Consider the following 18,625-nt stretch of genomic DNA (forward strand, 5'->3'; position numbering starts at 1 on the left):
ACAGATTCAGATGTTTTGATAGTAATTGAACCATGGCAGCATAAAGATGACTGAGTAATAACTGATGACAACACACGTATTTATTCTCTTATCAATTTACTGTTAATTTGTTAGGTCATCATCACACTTTGTCTGTTACCCTTATGATTTAGGCTACAGTAACAGTACTAGGTTTTAGTTTTCAGCTGTTTTATATGAACTGGGTCTCTTGCGCCATCATCTGGCAGACTTGGTTATGAAGAAGGAAGTCGTGGTGCATTTCCCAGCAATGAAGTCAGTCATAATCATAAAATAAAGTTATTTACAGATAAGGAGATTTTACACCAATAGCACAAAGGGATAATGAACAGAGAAACTTAACAGCAGGCCTAGTCTATGAATAGGCCTAATTTAAAGTAATTCTCAGAACATACGATGGAAAACACTATTTGGGAGGAGGTGTAGCTTCTTGCAGTGTGCTGATATAGCCTAGCCTAATGTATGTCATAAGTTATAACTAACAAGGCGTGTTTAAAGTTGACATGTGTGAAAGCAGCATGTTTCGCAAGAACCCTTACTTACCGGAAGTGTAAAGTAAATGGCCTTTGACGTTGCCATCCTCACCTGAATTCCGTGATAAAGAGCGCCGCCCACTTTCTGACCTCAGGTGAAGTTTTGCGCGTTGCTCCAAACAGAGCCGCACAGAAACAGCACTCCTTGACAGCGGGAACAACCGCACCTACACAGTGTTTACTGGACCTCCTTACGGGAATTGCAGGATTGGCTTCTAGCTGCAGGTGAGAGGAAAACGGCAACTGTGGTATTTCTACGCCTGGCGTGTCTGATCAATAAGTTATCTGAAACCAGCACGATCCTATCAGCTCTCATCGGTTTATCAGCTGCTTTCGACAGTAAGTAAGTTATCCAGGAATAGGAATGTTTGCTTTGGCTTTCGATACAAAGGTGTTTCTTTCTTTTACATCATACTTAACTGCGATAGACGCCAAATTGAGTGAACTCATTAAGACTGTTCAGCAGATGTTTATTGTGAGTTAGCGTTTGCAGCAGGCACTAAATATTAGATTGTGTTGGAATGTGCGAGAGTTTTTCCGCAATGAGAATTGCCTCAGTTTTGAACTCATGTGGGTCAGTTATGACTGCTTTTTGACATCTTGGTTTGGAATTGAACTGATGACTAGAACTTTTAAAACTTCCTCTATCTGTCTGATATGGGCCTGTTTCCCCCCCACCTCATTCATGGCACCTTCCTCATCACAGTTGCCTTCTTCTCTGGAGGGTAAATGTCAGATGTGTTTGTCCAGTTAAGTATGTCTGGCATTCCACATTGTCAGCATTTAGACTGGATACAGGTCCACAAATTACTCTGAAGTCCTCACTGTGAGAATCTGTTTGAGACTTGTAAACTGAGTGGCCTTAACTGAGGCAAGCCTTCAGCTGTTTTAGACATCTAGCGTGTTTGAGGAAGAGGTGTTTTTATTGCATAAATTCAGCAGTATTGTCACACTCTTTTGTCAACCCGCCCTACAGGTTTTCCTACCTCTACAGGTTTCCACATGTTCAGTGGTTTCACTCTAGTTTCGGCAGCTACATTCCCAAATGGCAATCTCTCTTTGTTTTTATTGCACTTAGAGATAGCCTTAGATATAGGCATACTGTAAATAATATCTGTCTTTACGTTTCTAGATCTTCTGCCAAGATATATTAGTTTCGTAATGTCCGTACATGAAGTAGACTTAATCTTTTCCTTTTTTCCAGATTTATATATATTTTTGTTTGGTTTAGTCTTCAGTTTACTATTATGTGCCCTTGTTTTTTCTTTGGATGTATGTCATTTGTTGCTCTTGTGAGGGTTGTGCTGAGTGATCATAAATGGCCCTTGGTCACCTCAGTGTGGTTGTTAAACATCCACTCCAGCTGAAACATGTCAAACCGTTTCTCTTGAAACATATGTTTCTGTTGAAACATATCCAACTCTTCAATGGCACACAAAAGGGGAGGGGAGAAATGGACTTTTCACCATGAGCTTGTCTCTCTCAGCCCCCTCCATTATATCACTTTGCCCGATGTACACCTGACTGTCTTTCAGGCTATATTAGTCCTCCTACACAATCTGGACTGTGGTCATAACATCTACATCTTATGTCTTATTTTCTGTTATAGATTGTTCTTAAAGTATATTGTTTTTTCTTGTTTGTCAAGCAATTCCAATATAGCTATTGCAAAACTATTGCTATTGCGCTGTTCAATCCCTGCACTGTTCACTTTTGCACTACCATCATTGCACCCCCTCTACCATAATACCTCATCATGGTCATTGCATCACATGGTCAGTCCATACCAGACCTTTGTAATCACTTCACAATCAACTCTTTTATTGAGTGATTTTTGTGTGATATAGGCTTTGTCTATGTTGTGTTTTGGTTGTGTAACCTACAGGGTGCCTAGAATTTACCTCGGAATGTATAGAGTTTCTATCTATCTATCCAGATGGCTTGGATAAACTTTTGTTTCTGTTGCTCAAGTGCAATGTCAACATTGACTGAAATGAAGTGACCAAGTCCTTTTAACCGTATCACTATGGTCGAGTCAAAGGTAGTATCCCAGGGTGGCAGTGTGTGACGCTGGAACCAGGGCATGTCCTTCTGTGGTTAGAGACTGTTTACAGAGAGTGGGAGGGGCCCTCATAATGGCAGAAGTACATCCCGGAGAGCTGTTTGCTTTTGTTCCTGTGGCCCCACAGCCCTCGTCAAGTGCAGCCCTTGGTATGGCCCCAGGCTGGTGAAATGTTGCCTGGCTGGCTGAGCCTGAGCCTGCTCCTAGAGAGAGCCCAGCATGTCCCGCATCCCCTTGAGAAGTTCATGACTGATATCAGTTTCAGTGACGGGCCATGGAGGCAATGTCAGGAGAACAGTTTCAGCTTTGTTCATGCAGTTAGCCTGGTGAATTTGTGTAACTTGTGTGGAATGTGTAGATCGTTGTCTTCCTGAGGAATCTTGAGGAATACGTGCAGACGGAAGAGTTGTGTAACAAACCAACAAGTGTCTGTCTGTGAGCAGACAAGTTTAAATAATTTTCTGTCACTTCGGTAAGTGTAGCAGTATTTTTTGAAACGTGGCCTCTGCCTTCTGTCCTTTAAGCACCTGGTTAATAATTGACACCCTATGGCAATGATTTCCTCTGTTACCATAGCAGTTCTCCCTGCTTTCGTATTTCACTGACCAGAAAATGGTCTGTTGACCCAGATGAATGCTGTTAGACACACACACTTTTGGAATGTCATCTTGTGCTGTGCTGTATGTCTGTGTGTGTGTGTCTCTGCATGTGCCTGTATATGTGAGATTGCATGCATTTCTAAATGTATATATGAGCAGGTATTTGTGATTTAAAGTCAGTAATGAAGCCCTGCAAAAGCGTCATTTTGAAAGTCCATTTTCACCTGCGTGTTGTCAACAAATCCATGACTTCTCCCTCTAAATTGCAGTGAATTGGTCAGTCTTTGTTAACTTTTAAGAGCTGTATTCCATGCCTTTACATAGGAGGTCAAAGTGTTTCGTTCAACATGGGTTCTTTCTCAGCAACAGGTGCAGGTGAGGGAAAAACTCCCTTTAAACAACTCAGTACAGGGTAACACCTAATGTACTGTTTGCAGGGATTGATACATATCATGAGCACGTAGGTTGTACAGTATGCTCAATACAGATATGATTTGGTTCCAAAGGGAGTTTGACTCCATGACTTTGTGGTACATTTTTTAAGGTGCTTTGGTGCTTCCTGCATCCTGTGTGTTGTGGGATTTCCTATGTTTACTAGGCTCCCCCTTAACTCCATGGTAACAGTGGGCAATAGAAAGTTAGGGCATTCAAATGAGGAAGGTGGGAGAGCAGAGGGAGGGGGGAAGTTTCAGGGAGGCGGGGTTTCTGCAAGGTGTTGCTCTCCCAAGAAACACATAACGGTCGGCCATTGATCCTTCTCTGACCTACAAATCGATTAATCCACCAACAAGAAAGATGGACTTGTTTGATTTTGTTTGTTTTTTTGACGGCCGGGCGAAGTATTGAATGCATTTCCTTGGTTGTAGTTTGTATTTTTCTTGGAACAACGCAGAGTGGGAGGTGGATTGTTGGTTTTTTTCGGAGCTGTAGAGGTAGCAGGTGTTTCTGCTGCTCCAGGAATGGAAGTTAGGTTTTTGAACCCGGTGAGTGGCACAGCCTCCTCCTTTCCTTGTTTGCTCTGTGCACCTCCTCAGTATTTGTAGTCCCCACGGTCTTGAAATGGTGTGCAGTTTAGTCTTCTGCTTAAGATCGCATTGCCTTTGGATTTAGAGAAACATGAAAAGGGTTAAGAACAAGGTATGTTATTCTTCATTAGACCTACTATTCCCTTGTCACCAGTGTACGTGTAGGCCATGGGTAAACCTATGGCTGCTAGCGCTCTGATTTGTCATGTGCTGATTTTTGAAATGTAAATGTAAACTTTAACTGTGAACAATTACGTGTTCAAGCCTGATGTCATCTTTATCGTCATAGTGTTGAACCAAGAATGTTGCTTTCTGGTCAAGTGCTCGTTTAAACATCGACTATGTGTATGTTTGTCATTGCAGTGCTGTTTTGGTAGCCGGTTGTTTTTGTGGAGTGAGCTTGATGTTTTTCAGTGTTGATGACTAGCAGAGAAAGAATAAACAAAGGACCTTTTGTATTACATTGATCATGACATGGATGTCACATTTGTTGCTTTACATGGGTTGCACATTAATGTTGTGAACAATCACACCATAAAATGAGTGGACTACCTTGGTTAATGCAGATAAGAATCATACTTACTACCACTAGAAAAACAACACTTTCATTAATGTTATTGGTGTTCTTTGATGCTTTAAACACAGCAGTTTAGCCAACATTTGTTGTTTTCAATGTGTTCTGTATTTGACCTACCTTGCCTTGTGGTTTTATCAGGTGGCCTTTTCAGGAATAGTTGATATTGCCCATGATGTTTATCTGAAAGTCCCAGTTGGTGTTAATGGGTTACATATTAAGTGTTTTTCTAAGCTCCTGAGCGCTACTTTCCTGGATGGCCTTGCCTTGAGGCCCTGTCGAAAATATCTAAATATCCAAAACACTGACATTTGCATTGCATGATAGCAGTTAGACCATTTCCTCAGCGGTGCCTATTAATGTGTGTGTGTCTGTCTGTCTGTCTGCCGTTGTTGTCTTCCCCCTCCCCATAGTAACCTACCCCTCCCCCTGCAATTTTCTGTCTTCTGCAATCTGAAATGGCTGTTTCAGTGCGAGGCCTGTGTCACCTAGTTTCATTGCTGCTGTGAATCAGAGAAAGAAATTGTATCGGAAATCATTATGCACTTGGTCATGATGACATAGCTTTTATTTGCTGAGGAGCTGAAATCGTGCGGCCATATTGTTTCAACCTCACCGGTCTACATATGACCAGATTTCCCTCAGGTACCTCTCTAGGGCAGCATTTTTAGAATGCCTCAGTAGTGATGTTCTTGAAAAGAGGTGGGACTATGTGTGACGTGTACGTGTAGTTTTGATGATCTGGTTTCTAGTTGTCAATCTTTCCATACTTGAACTTTGACCATCATTTTGGTGACACATTTTAAGTGGCTGGTCACCTTTTGATTTTGAAGTTTTAGTATCAGTTGAAAAATCTATATATTGTGAAGAACAGGTACACATGTAAAAACTTTGACAGTTATAACATTTTGATATGGACACAACAACATGATTAATAGTGTATTGAGTGGATACTGAATTACTACTGTATTGAGTTAAGTTACTACAGTACAAACGTTTAAACCATGTTGAAACTGGGTGACATTAATATTCTTAAAATTGTCATCCAAAGTTGAAGTACCATTGGGATACATTTTCACAATACATGGATATATCGTGTGGTATTGAAGCTTGAAATACCTAGATAACCCAATCCACCTAAAAAAACAACACTTTTTAAAAACTAACAAAACCTAAGTACTAAGTGTGTAAATGTGCTGATGCTTATCACTGAGCTGTCCCAGGTGTTTAGTTTTGAAATAACAAGGCGTGCCTGAGGCGTAGCGAGAAGAGGCTAGGCATGCTAAGAATGCTTTAAGGGGACTCATTGACGAGAGTCTGTGTCCAGAGGCTGGTGCAGGTTTTGGTCGCGACACAGCCCGTTGGTTTATTGGTGTCAGGTGTCGCCTCTCTTCCTGTCGGTGACGCGCGTCTAGCAGCAGGCGCTGCTGTGGTTGGCTGTGGTTGGGACAGGCTCCTCCCCATTACCTGTCCCCCAGGAATGCCACAGGTGTGGGCCTGCTCATGTTGACTCACTCTTCCTGTTTCACCTCAGATCGAGAGCACACAGGAGTGTGAGCTCTGCCAAAAAGTGAGGCCATGCGAACGGATTTGTGCTGTTGTTTTTTGGGTCTTGTGTCTCGGTGTCTTTGTGCATGACAATAACTTTACTTTTTGACTTAAAGTGTCGTTTCTTTGACTGGACGTGACTCTTTAACCTTTCTGTTTTTTTCTTTCAGCACCCAGACATGGAGGAAATGACGATATGGGAGCAGCACACAGTAACCCTGAACAAAGTAAGTGTATTTACCCTAGACTTTTGCTCACACTAACACGCACCCTGCACAGTAATCAGTATTAGCACTGTGCAAACAGTCCCGTGGTGTTTTTGAAGGACAGAGTTGGGGGGAGAAATACTGAATTGCCTCTGTTGAGGCAACAATGGTGACAAGCGTGACACTTCACGCGCCATTATTTCGCAGCCACTGTCAACCACACCCTGCTGTTTGGAATTTAAGATTGGGGAGATCACGTGACTGTAGAGTGATACTCACACTCTGTTTCTGTCTCTCTCTCTCTCTCTCTCTCTGTCTCTCTCTCTTTCTCTTTCTCTCTCACCCTTTCTTTCCCCTCTCAGGATCCGAAAATAGGCTTTGGCTTTGCATTGTCTGGTGGCCGAGACAAGCCTAACCCTGGCACAGGAGAGACGGTGGTGGTGTCCGACGTGCTGCGAAATGGGCCCGCCGTGGGGAGGCTACAGTAAGTTGTCTTTTTGACTCGTGGCTCTCTGTGGCCTTTTACAAACACACATACACTTCCTCATCATTTCACACTACAGTTTTTCAGGTCTAACCTGCCATTTGTTTACTCTCGGCAGTGACAGTCAGTGACAGTGACCGTGCATCTCCCTCTGTCTCTCTCACACACACACACACACACACCTGTTCCATGCTAAAGCTGATGGTGGCATTGTTCTTCCCTTTCTCTTTTTGAACAGGACCCGAGATCAGATCGTCATGGTCAATGGTGTCTCCATGGAGAATGTCACGTCGAATTTCACAATTCAGAACCTCAAGGCCTGTGGAAAAGTAGCCAACATTGTAAGAACAAAAACAGGCGCTCTATGGGCTACCAAATTTAGCAGTATAATGTCATTCACAGGTCACTGTTTGGTTGGAAGTTTACCTATAGTCATCTTGTGGAAGTGTAATGGTTTTGACATAGTTTTTGCGTCGGATACAACACATTTGTTTTAAGAGTGTACACAAATGTATTTGCTAATCATTCCAATCGAAACATAATGGCAGTTTAAGTTCATAGAGGGAATGTTTTCCTTTTTGAAAAGTAAATCTAAAGTGAATATCACCCTCCTGCCTTCCAGACAGTGAAGAGGCCGCGGGTGATCCAGATCCCCGTCACCACCCGGCCGACCCGTGCCCAGTCCAGCTCCAACCTGCTGGCCGACGACCCCAACCACCGGCGGCCGCGCAGGGGCTCCGACAGCCCCAGCTACGGCAGGGCCCCACGCAGGGGCCGCAGCGCCTCCCCAGAGCGCAATGGCCACGACCTGGCCCTCATGTCCGGCTTCAAACGCCTACCGCAACAGGACTCCCCGGACAAGCCCATCAGAACCACGTTGATCAAGAAGAAACAGACAGACGGTAAGTAGTAGTGGTAGTAGAGATGATCATGAAGCTAGAGTGATCGAGTGGATTATATGTGTTATGTGAAAAATGAAGAGGAAGAGTGATGATGATAATGATGATGATAATAATGGTGTTTATCATTTTTCAGAGTATGGTATGAAGCTGGGAAGCCAGATTTTTATTAAACACATGACGCCTACTGGACTGGCTGCCAAACAAGGGACCTTGCAGGAGGGAGATCTTGTTCTGAAGGTAAAATCCGTCTGTATGGTCTTGGTTGTGGTTCGTCATCGTGATGTTGTTGAAATGACTCCGACCTCTTCCAATTTGATCATGACCCCTGGATGCTTCTTCGTAGATCAACGGAATGACTACAGAGAACCTGTCACTGCTGGAGACCAAGCACCTGGTGGAGAAGTCCAGAGGCAAGCTCACCATGGTGGTCCTGAGGGACAACCGGAAGTTCCTGGTCAGCATCCCCGAGGTGGAGGACAGTCCACGGAATAGTGAAGATGAGAGGCACGGAGACAGCTCTGAGCTAGAAGGTGAGGAATGGACATCCTGGTCTGCTGATGATCAGTATATTTTATATTCGTGTAGAACAGAGTGAGCAACATTGCATTCCAGCTTTTTAGAACCAATATCTGATTCAATGCTTCACTCCCTCAGACATCTCAGACCTGGATTCAGATTCACCCACCAGGGGCAGACCATCGCGTCCCGCCGGGCGAGAGCGCCGCACACACAGGTATGCTCACCTGTTTCAACAGGTCTCGTATTTTTATTTGAGTCTTTTTTTTTTTTTATCCATGCTCTGAACTCTGGAACGTTTGTGCTGTAGAACTCGAGCAGAAGCTCCTCTGCCGATGCCGAAGTCACGCGACACGTCTCCCATGCGCTCAACGCTGAGCCGACCTCCTGTACACAGCCTTCCCAGACGGAGAGGTGAGTCCAGCGAAACGGCTCCAAGGACATCCAGCACTAGACCAACCCTGGACACACACCCCCACACGCGCACACACACACACACAACCATAGTTAGAGAATCACCTACATAATATCATATACATCATATACTTACCATACCAAATGGTAACAACTTGGAATCAAATGCAACAGTCATCTCTCACCGTAATGGACTTACTGTATGTTTGTGATTTCCATTACTAATGGAGATCACCTAGTGACCTAATTGTTTACCTTGACTCTTTCTGTTTGGCTACAGTTCCCTCGGAGTCTGAATCAGACAAAAGTAATTCTCCACCCCCTGCGAGAAGGGACAGCCGAGACCTGACAGACTCCGACCGATACAGGTGAATATGGACTTTCACACGGGAGGAGACGTGTCCAAAGATATTTCAACACTCACACTGCAACATTTAGTTTTCAAGAGACAAATTGGTACAACTCTTTCTGTATGTGGTATTGTGGAATTGTTTTCTGATGTGTGGAGTTGGTTCTGATTGCAGGGTTCTGTCCGGCATCTCCACCCTGCCCAATCCCCGTGCCTCTCCGGCCCCTCAGAACTGGAACGCCCCCCGGCCCACCTCCTCAGCCTCACGGCCACGCAAACGTATGCCTTCTCCTCTACCGCCCCGCAACACACCACACACCCCTTTAGATAACCTGCGCCGAAACCTCACGGCTATTTAATTAGGTCTGCAGATAGTCACAATATACAGTTGTATGAATGGTATGATTGTTAAAAGTATATCATAGAACGGAATTGCTGATCATTCCAAGAACGTAGCACAGTCATCATAGTCATGACACTGTAGCAAGAGAACAGTGTGTTTACATCTTGTTTTATCTACCACCTGCTCCACTTTTCACAAGAGCTGCGTGGAGACAGAAGTGGACCAGTACTGTAGGGACCTCAGGGTTTTGGTACCCATCGGATTTTGACCTGCCTGCTCTCTCCCCCTGCAGCTGTTTCAGATTCGGACTCCGACAGGAGCGGCTCCCCCCCGCCCAGACGCAACAGCCCCAAGATGGACCCGAGATACAAAGTCCTCCCTGACCTGGCACCCCCCGGCCTGCGCGCCAACTCCAGGGGCTCCTCGCCGTACAGACCTCCACCGCCAGGTAAGCTCTTGGCCGAGCCTTGACAGCTGTCTCTGGTCACCTAGCCGGAGACCTCCCCCATAGACTCCTGACCCTCACACACATGGATTCACTATTTAGGGACTGCAGACTGTAAAGATTTCACAGGTGATGGGGAAACACACAGTGGGCCCTTCTTATTTGTCTTTTTTATCTATCCTCCCTTCCTTCCTTCCTTCCTTCCTCGGTCCTCCGGCTCGTTCCTACTGATCTATAAAGAACACTGGATAGACTATCCCATTGTTGTAGCCCCATCATTCTTTATCTAGATCAGTGGGAACGAGGACCAAGGAAGGAAAGGAGGATAGATAAAAAAAGACAAATGAGAAGGACCCAGTGAGATGTTGAGCTAAGCAGCATGTTTGACGGTTTATTATTTCCACAGATTCGGAGTCGGAGTCAGACGGCAGCACCTCACGCCACCAGGACTCCCGCAGCAGATACAGGTACTAGGAGGAGGCCTAGCAGCCGCCCCCATCTCGCGGGCCCTTCTGAAGGAGCCTGGGGACGGGGCCCACTGATACGGGGGCCACTGATCAACTCATGCCTTACCATAGCCCCCCTCACCCAGTCCCCCAATACAGACTGTTCCAACCCTATTTTGGTCATGATTTTTTCCCCCGTTTTTTTTTTGCAGAATAATTTTTGCCTTTATTTTTTACTTTTCCTTTTTTTTTTTTGCTCATCATTTGTGTATAGTTTGAGCTCTTAATTTTTTTCTTGATTTTTAACGATGTGTTCTATTGTGAATATTGTGTGCGAATTAAATAATAAAATGGAAAAAAATCTTTTGAGCATATTTTGTGCTTTTAATTTGTATTAATTTATCTTTTATCATAAACACCTGTCCTCACTGTTATCAAAACTATTCAAATGCATTTATTAGTAATCACCTGGTCTCAGCCCCCAGTCTTACAAAAAAGAACATTACAAAAAAGTCGGCCATTATAAATGTAAGCCTATGGAGGAAAAAATTGCTCATGTCATATAGAGAGATAAGGTAAATGGGTCAAGTGACCCCTGCCTTTGATATCTCATATAGAGATACATTTGGATTTCAGTAGGCATGGCCTGCATTAGGCAGTGGGCTCAAGTTACACAAAGTTTGTGAGACAACTCAAGCTGGTTCCGTGTCCCTCCCCTTCTTTCTCCATCACTCTCCTTTTCCTTCTTATCTCCGCCATCTCCTGACCTCCCTCTCTGTGTCTGTCTCTTCCAGAAAGCCCTCAGGCGTTGTTAAAGCTAAAGCCCCTGCAGTAGAGCCCCCACGCTGGACCCCTCCCACAGTGTCCACCACTGCCCGGGGTGAGTGACGACAAACGCCTCTAGCACACATTCTAGGATGGTTGCAGCCACACAAGCCTTTCTGTGTAAACTACTGTAGGCATTTAAAGAGGCACTCTTTAAACACTTGACGTGAATAACAGAAGTGACGCTAGCTGAACTAACAAAAGGTCCTCAAAGTGAAAAATGTCTTGCCACAAAGACATGCCAAACCGTATCAGCATTGATGCATTATCATTACCTAGACGTCAGGCCACTTGAGAGATACAGTATGTGGGGTTTTTTTGCTTTGAAATGTTCTGAAAACCTCCTGATAAAAGTGTGACTAGAGTCTCACTGTTCAGTGATAAGACATTTTTACCGTCGTGTGTGTTGAAACAGGTCACACGGATTCAGAGTCCGAGGCAAGTTATGCCTCTGCTCCAAGAGAGGATTCTCCCATCAGCAGGGGCTCCAGCAACTCCAGGAGAGCAGTTGGGTGAGTTAAACCGTAAAATGTCACGGGTAGGAAACTTTGAAGTTAAATTCAGACATTGATCTGGAAGTAAAAACCTGGAAGTAAAATGTTCTACTTCCTTTGCCAGAAGTCGTCCAGAAATGCGAGTGTCACCAGTCGTTGTCAGACAGGCAGACTCTCTACGCAGAGCCTCACCCCCTGCCAGGCCTCCACCTGAAGGTCTGTACCACAGTACATGTGCTCTTTCCAGTACATCTACATACAGCAGTACAGCACATGTCTCAGAGAATTATGATTGTGCCCTACAACAGAACAGAGATGAGGAGAATAAGGATTTTACACCCTGATGCCTCTCCTAGACACTCAACATTCCTGTTCGCTGTGTGTGTGTGTGTGTGTGTGTGTGTGTGTGTGTAAAAGTATATCATAGAACGGAATTGCTGATCATTCTAAGAACGTAGCACAGTCATCATAGACATGATTTTGCACTGTAGCAAGAGAACAGTGTGTTTACATATTGTTTTATCTACCACCTGCTCCACTTTTCACAAGAGCTGCACAGAGACAGAATTGGACCAGTAGCCTACTGTAGCGACCTCAGGGTTTTGGTACCCATCAGATTTTGACCTGCCTGCTCTCTCCCCCTGCAGTTGTTTCAGAGTCAGACTCCGACAGGAGCGGCTCCCCCCCGCCCAGACGCAACAGCCCTAAGATGGACCCGAGATACAAAGTCCTCCCTGACCTGGCACCCCCCGGCCTGCGCGCCAACTCCAGACCTCCACCGCCAGGTAAGCTCTTGGCCGAGCTCTCTCTCTCTCTGTTCACCTACAGTAGCCGGAGAACTCCCCCATAGACTCCTGACCCTCAGAAACATGGGTTCACTTTTTAGGGACTACAGACTGTAAAGATTTCACAGGTGATGGGGAAACACATTTTAATCTGTGTGTGTGTATGTGTGTGTGTGTGTGTGTGTGTTCTGCGTTCTGCAGAAGAGTCCTCGGAGTCTGAGCGGGCGCCGTCTCCCCCCAGGCGCTACGAGAGCACGGACGAGAGCGACCACAGGTACACAATCAGAGCCTTCTCTTCCTGCTCTCTAATCACGGCTTAGTTCAGTGGCCACCACCCCCGCGTGATTTCTCACCAGTCTCAGATGACGCTCGTCCATAGAAAGGGCAGCAAAGCACTTCCTCCTTCTAGCTGGACCATTGTAATCAATGGGAAATAAAATCTCAATAGACACCTAGGCACGGTGTGCTGTAAGATTGTTTGGCAGCATGCATGTGTTTGAATTAATATTGAGAGGGCTGGTATTTTTTTTCTTTCAGTTTTCCACGCGCAAATGGGACACTACGCTCTGACGTGTCCAGGGCTAGCAACAACAAACCGCATGGTAGGTGGTACATTTTTCTCTTAGTGCAGTGATAAGAGAGTAGCCATGAAGTGGTTAATGATCACCATTTCCTGAATCAAAACCACAACAAAGACACAAAGCATTCTTTGTACAGATAAAAGTTCTTAACAAAAAATTTAAAATAAACCTTTTTTCTGTGCAGTTCCTAATGTGTGCTTTATCTTCTAGCCAGGGCCATTGAGGAGCCAGTTTACTCCCTCCCTCCTGATGCCTTTCCCACACCGAACGTGGGGTGAGATATCACTTGTCTTATTACTCATTAGCCTTGTTCCCACATCAACTGCCTGAGTGCTCATCAGGAGGTGATAACTTGTGTTTACCTCAGAGCTGCAGTCATTTCCTGTGTATTAGGTGCATTGTGTATAAGCCGCAGGACAGTATTTTATGCAAGAAGAAACAAAACCATATTAATGCCATATTAACTCTTCCCATGTATTAACCTCATAGCTGAAGAAATGTTGCAAAATCAATGTATAAGCCGCGGCTAATAGTCAGGAAATTATGGTATGCTTGGGAATTTAACCTGAGTTCACATCTTTGGCTCCTAGGTATAGCTCAGACCAAAATGTCGTGGAATTTGTGAAGGACGGCAGCGTGGGCTTGCGGCTTGTCGGAGGAAACGATGTGGGGATCTTCGTTGGGGGAGTTCAACCCAACAGTCCTGCACATAGGCAGGGGATGAAGGAAGGAGACCAGATCATGCAGGTAAATTTAGTAGTATTTGAACTATAAGCACTTTTGTATAGTTATCTTAGCAATAAGGTTCTTTGTCAGCCCTCGTCATTCTCTACAAATGCCCATCACATTTTAGAGCCACTTAATTGAAAAGAGCACCACATGGATGTTACTTTACTGTGGTGAGACTAACGTCAGTTCAAATGTAACACTGGGGGGCCTTGCAGGTAAATGGTGTCGACTTCAACCACTTCACACGAGAGGAAGCAGCCATGTATCTGCTGAACATCCGCACAGGGGAGCCAGTTTCCCTCCGCACACAGAACAAAATGGACAGTAAGTACAGTACACTGCAAGAGCAAACAAAAGCACAACATGCACAAGGAACTAGTACAACATGCTGCACTTTAACTAAGCATGCAACTATACATGCAAAAGCCCCTACAAACTCCACTCCACTGATAAAAGGTTGATAAACATGGTAAATGGTAAATATAGTCAGCAATATCATGTTGTAAAAACATTCCTCACATTATCTCTGGGCGTATTGATCCTGGAACACAGAACAAGATAGTGTAGTGTAGTGTAGTGTAGTGTATATTCTTCTGAGTATTGGGGAAACTGGTGTAATTATCTATACTTTCATATACCCATCTGTCACCCGAAAACATTTGAAAATGATATCAAAACAAGTAAACTACACAAATGGACCATAAAACATGATAGATTGTTACATAGTTATGGTAACAAAACATGCAACATTGGCTTAAGTGTATATGTACGCTCTCTGTCTAAACCCCTGTCTCATTATCCAAGGAAACAGTATGTTCCTCCAGTGAGCTCAAGGCATTATGCCATTGGGAGGATTGAGAGCTAAGGAAGAGCTTTGGCCTACTTCTCATAACAACATACACACTCAAGTTTTGCAACATCATCGTGACCTTGTCTAGACACACAACTCAGTTCCTCATCTCCTGTGTCTCTCTCTTCCATAGTTTACCGGAAGATTATGAAGTCCAGTATCGGAGACTCCTTCTACGTCCGCACACACTTTGACCACGAGGCAGAGGGGAGCATCGGCCTGAGCTTCACCCGCGGGGAGGTGTTCCGTGTGCTGGACACCATGCACCGGGGGAAGCTGGGCAACTGGTTAGCAGTGCGCATGGGGAACGACCTACACGAGCTGGACAAGGGAACCATCCCCAACCAGACCAGGTGTGCTAAACCAGACACACTTCAAATTATTGATTTGAACAAGCTATTTCACAACAGTCAAAGAGGAGAACACATGTACATGTAGTACATGACTGATATATATATTTTTTTTACTTCAGCTGGTTTTATTTAAAGTTGACACACCGTGCATGGACATTTTTAACTAATGCTCACTTGAAAACAGAGCATGAAGGGTTTGTGGTTGTTGACTGTTTAAAATAGGTGACCTTGTTTGAAGCAAACAAACCATGTGGCATGAACATGTGGTGACGAGTATGTGTTTGACTTTGACCTGATGGTGTTATCCCCCTGTGCCCTGCAGGGCTGAGACACTGGCAATGGCGGAGCAGGCCCAGAGAGTGTCAGCGGTCGAGAAACAGTCCTCGGGCCAGAGGGCAGAGTTCTGGAAGATGAGAGGGCTTCGCGGGGCCAAGAAAAATACCCGGCGAACCCGAGATGACCTCCTGCAGCTGACCATCCAGGGCAAATTTCCAGCCTATGAAAAGGTCCTACTGAGAGAAGGTAAGGAGGCCTAGCAAGAGGCATGTTTGGACATCTAAGGAAAAAACATTCATTGAATTATCATTCCCTTGATGTGGGAGACATTGCGATCAGTTATATATATATATATATGTGGCTGACCTTGTGACATTTTGTTCCGTTCTCTTCCAGCTAATTTTAAACGGCCCATTGTCATTCTTGGCCCTCTGAATGACATTGCCATGGAGAAGTTGGCCGGGGAAAAGCCAGATGAATTTCAAGTTGCAGGTAAGTTGCTTTGTAAATAACAGTAACGGTCACTCTTAGGCGTTAGAGGCATTAGAGGGTTCTTAATGTTATTTTATGTCACAGATATGGTTCCAAGGAGTGGAGCAGAGCGTACTTCATCGACTGTGATCAAACTGGATACTGTGAGGAAAATCGCTGAACAGGTAAGAGGCCAAACATGAATTGCAGTGGAAATAATTGACGTCCTGCGTGATCACCAACTCCATACACCTCGATATACAGCGTTTCAGTAACTTGGTGTTGATTTAAACATTCCCTTTCACATTTCAGGAGAAGCATCCCTTACTGGACATCACGCCTACAGCGGTGGAGAGGCTGAACTACATACAGTACCACCCCATGGTGTTCTTCCTGGACCCACAGAGCCGGAAAGATGTCAAGGCCATGAGGCAACGCTACGCTCCTGACTCCAACAAGAGCTCTCGCCGCCTCTATACCTCAGCCTTGAAAATGAGGAAAAACTACAGTCATCTATTCTCTGGTATGCTACCCAATGTTAGGCTATATAATGAATTATGATGAATGATACTTTCATTGCACACAGTACCAGTGAAACCAAGCAACCTACAGTATCAGTATACATTCCCAGTATTAGCGAAACCAACTAAATAAAACATGTATCGTTCAAAAACTAGTAATCAATCTTGCCTCCACAGCCCGCATCGATTTGCAGCCTGGTTCACATGTGTGGTATGAGGCCCTGAAAGACAAAATAAGGCAACAGCAAGCCAAGCCAGTCTGGGTCTCCGAGGTTACGGTACGCATGAGCACCGATGAACACACACACACACACACAGACACACACAGTATATTGTTTTAGTGTTGAAAGTGTTTTCAGTGTGTGTCCCCTTGAAGTCAACACTGCATGTATGGACGGTCAATTCTAACCACCACACTTGATAAATAAATCTGGCACTTTGTCCTGCTTAAAACATTTAACTGATGAATATTTGTGGTGTGCGTTTTTGTGCAGCTGGAGGGAGGGGAGACTGAGGTGCTGGAGGAGTTGGCCCCTGACCACGCCTCGGACTACCTGAGCTGCGACAGCCGTGGCGCCAGCGACTACGAGGACACGGACGGCGAGGCCTACACCGACGGAGAGCTTGGAGAAATCTACACTGACAACGAAGACATCGACGACGCCTTCAGCCCCCAGGAGGTCACGCGTCACGGCCGGAGCAGAGGGACCGCGCTGGCCCGCTCCTCCGAGCCCGCCAGGGCCCACGATAGCCCCAGTCCAGAGGCCCGCTACAGCCCAGCGCCTCCCTCCGAGGCAGAGCCCGTGTACCAGCTCCCCCCTGACGACCGGCCCCCCATCCTCCACGTCCCAGGGCCCCGTTTGCAGCGCCCCCCTTCGGACAGCCCCCCGCGTCACGACGCCCCGTCCCCGCGAAGCTTTAGCGACTCGGACTACAGCAACACGGAGATCCAAGTCCCAACGACGCCGTCCGATGGACCGCCGGACTTCCGGGCCCCAGACCCCAGGGCCGCAGGAGCGGCCTCTGAGTCACCGGAGCCTCCTCCAGAGAGTCCTCCACCACCACCACCCGTCACGCTGTCTTTCATCGAGGAAAAGCTGAAGAAGGTACCTGTCCACAAACACCTCCACCCTCACAATATGTATGTTCATATGATGAGAAGTATAGGACGAGCTCTTAAATCCAAAACGCTATAAATCCATTTTTTAACACATTAATAATAATAATTTTATTTAATTGTGTATTTGAGGTAATATCAATAAACACAAAGTTGTGTTTTTTTTTTTGATTGAGTAAAGTATTTATGAAAATGCATTAAAGCTGTGGATATAGCGTTCTGGAAAAGAGCTCTTCAATGGTTCTTTGACAATGTCCTCGCTGGTTTTTCACTCTCCTTTTCCCTTCCTCAGACTCGCATGGAAGAAGAGCCTGAAGAGAGACATTCCCCTCAATTCCTTGTGTGAGTATGACATCATCACCACATCAGAGGAGAGATCTTAAATGTACTGTAGCATGTATGCCAGTACACAGGCGAACAATGAAGCTCAGTAGAAGCTAGATATATTATAATCAAGAGCTCTAATCTACAGTGTTATGATGACCATAGAATTTGAGAAATGGCCACGTTTTCTAAATGAATATTGTCCTTTTCCGACAGGCTGGCACATCATGAGGCGCTGCAGAACCGCCGGACTCAGATCCATGGGAGTGACAGCTCAGAGGATGAAAATGACATTGAGGATGTCATTGCCGATGACGAAGAATGGGGTCCAGCCACAGAACTGTAAAGGGCACGTTTTAGCCTATGTATTATTTATCCTGGAGGGGCCTGCTGCTTTTATTCCTCCTGATCTCTTTGTTTGGATTGCCAAAAGGGAGATGACCTTACAGACAACCCTGCCTGAGGCCATTAGCCATTTGGAAGGGCTACTTCCACAGTCCTGTACACTGACTCTATGAACTCTTGGACATATACTCCTATGCATGAACAATTGCTGACTAATAGCGTTGATGTTTTATACTGACTGTGCACAGAGTCTGATTGGCTCGACCATACATGTTTATGTTAATTAATTTTAAATAAAAAAAATATTATAAATATACATGGTTGTTGTAAAGCAATGTCTTGCTGAATGTACCTGCTCAGATTGCCAGAGACCGATTGAAATTCCACACTTGCAAAATTACATGTAGCCTGTACGGGTGCTTTCATTGCATTTTCAGAAATTGTGTTTAAACTCCTAAATGTGCACACTCTCAAGGATTAAACATCATAT

The 18,625-nt window shown here is 45.1% G+C and overlaps 1 protein-coding gene across 9 annotated transcripts; it reads left to right on the forward strand.

Annotated features, from left to right (window-relative positions):
- The first annotated feature begins 636 nt into the window (after positions 1-636).
- Positions 637-18,589, forward strand: tjp3 (tight junction protein 3). Of its 9 annotated transcripts, none has more exons than XM_062556946.1 (31): positions 637-776; positions 6,530-6,586; positions 6,928-7,049; positions 7,288-7,390; positions 7,672-7,951; positions 8,085-8,188; positions 8,295-8,481; positions 8,606-8,684; positions 8,778-8,881; positions 9,162-9,249; positions 9,406-9,509; positions 9,866-10,021; positions 10,425-10,485; positions 11,259-11,344; positions 11,705-11,801; positions 11,908-11,999; positions 12,431-12,568; positions 12,770-12,842; positions 13,106-13,170; positions 13,360-13,423; positions 13,740-13,896; positions 14,094-14,202; positions 14,862-15,081; positions 15,404-15,603; positions 15,754-15,849; positions 15,934-16,013; positions 16,141-16,351; positions 16,527-16,627; positions 16,844-17,455; positions 17,759-17,808; positions 18,007-18,589. In XM_062556946.1, the coding sequence occupies exons 2-31, from the start codon at positions 6,539-6,541 to the stop codon at positions 18,134-18,136; spliced, it is 4,017 nt and encodes a 1,338-aa protein (XP_062412930.1). In that variant the 5' UTR covers positions 637-776; positions 6,530-6,538; the 3' UTR covers positions 18,137-18,589. The 9 variants fall into 9 exon arrangements, with proteins under 9 accessions (XP_062412930.1, XP_062412929.1, XP_062412933.1 ...); XM_062556945.1 differs by having other exon boundaries at positions 742-890; XM_062556949.1 differs by lacking the exon at positions 637-776 and adding an exon at positions 783-894.
- The last annotated feature ends 36 nt before the right edge of the window (positions 18,590-18,625 follow it).

The sequence above is a fragment of the Sardina pilchardus genome, chromosome 15 (assembly GCF_963854185.1).
Source record: "Sardina pilchardus chromosome 15, fSarPil1.1, whole genome shotgun sequence".
Taxonomy (NCBI): domain Eukaryota; kingdom Metazoa; phylum Chordata; class Actinopteri; order Clupeiformes; family Clupeidae; genus Sardina; species Sardina pilchardus.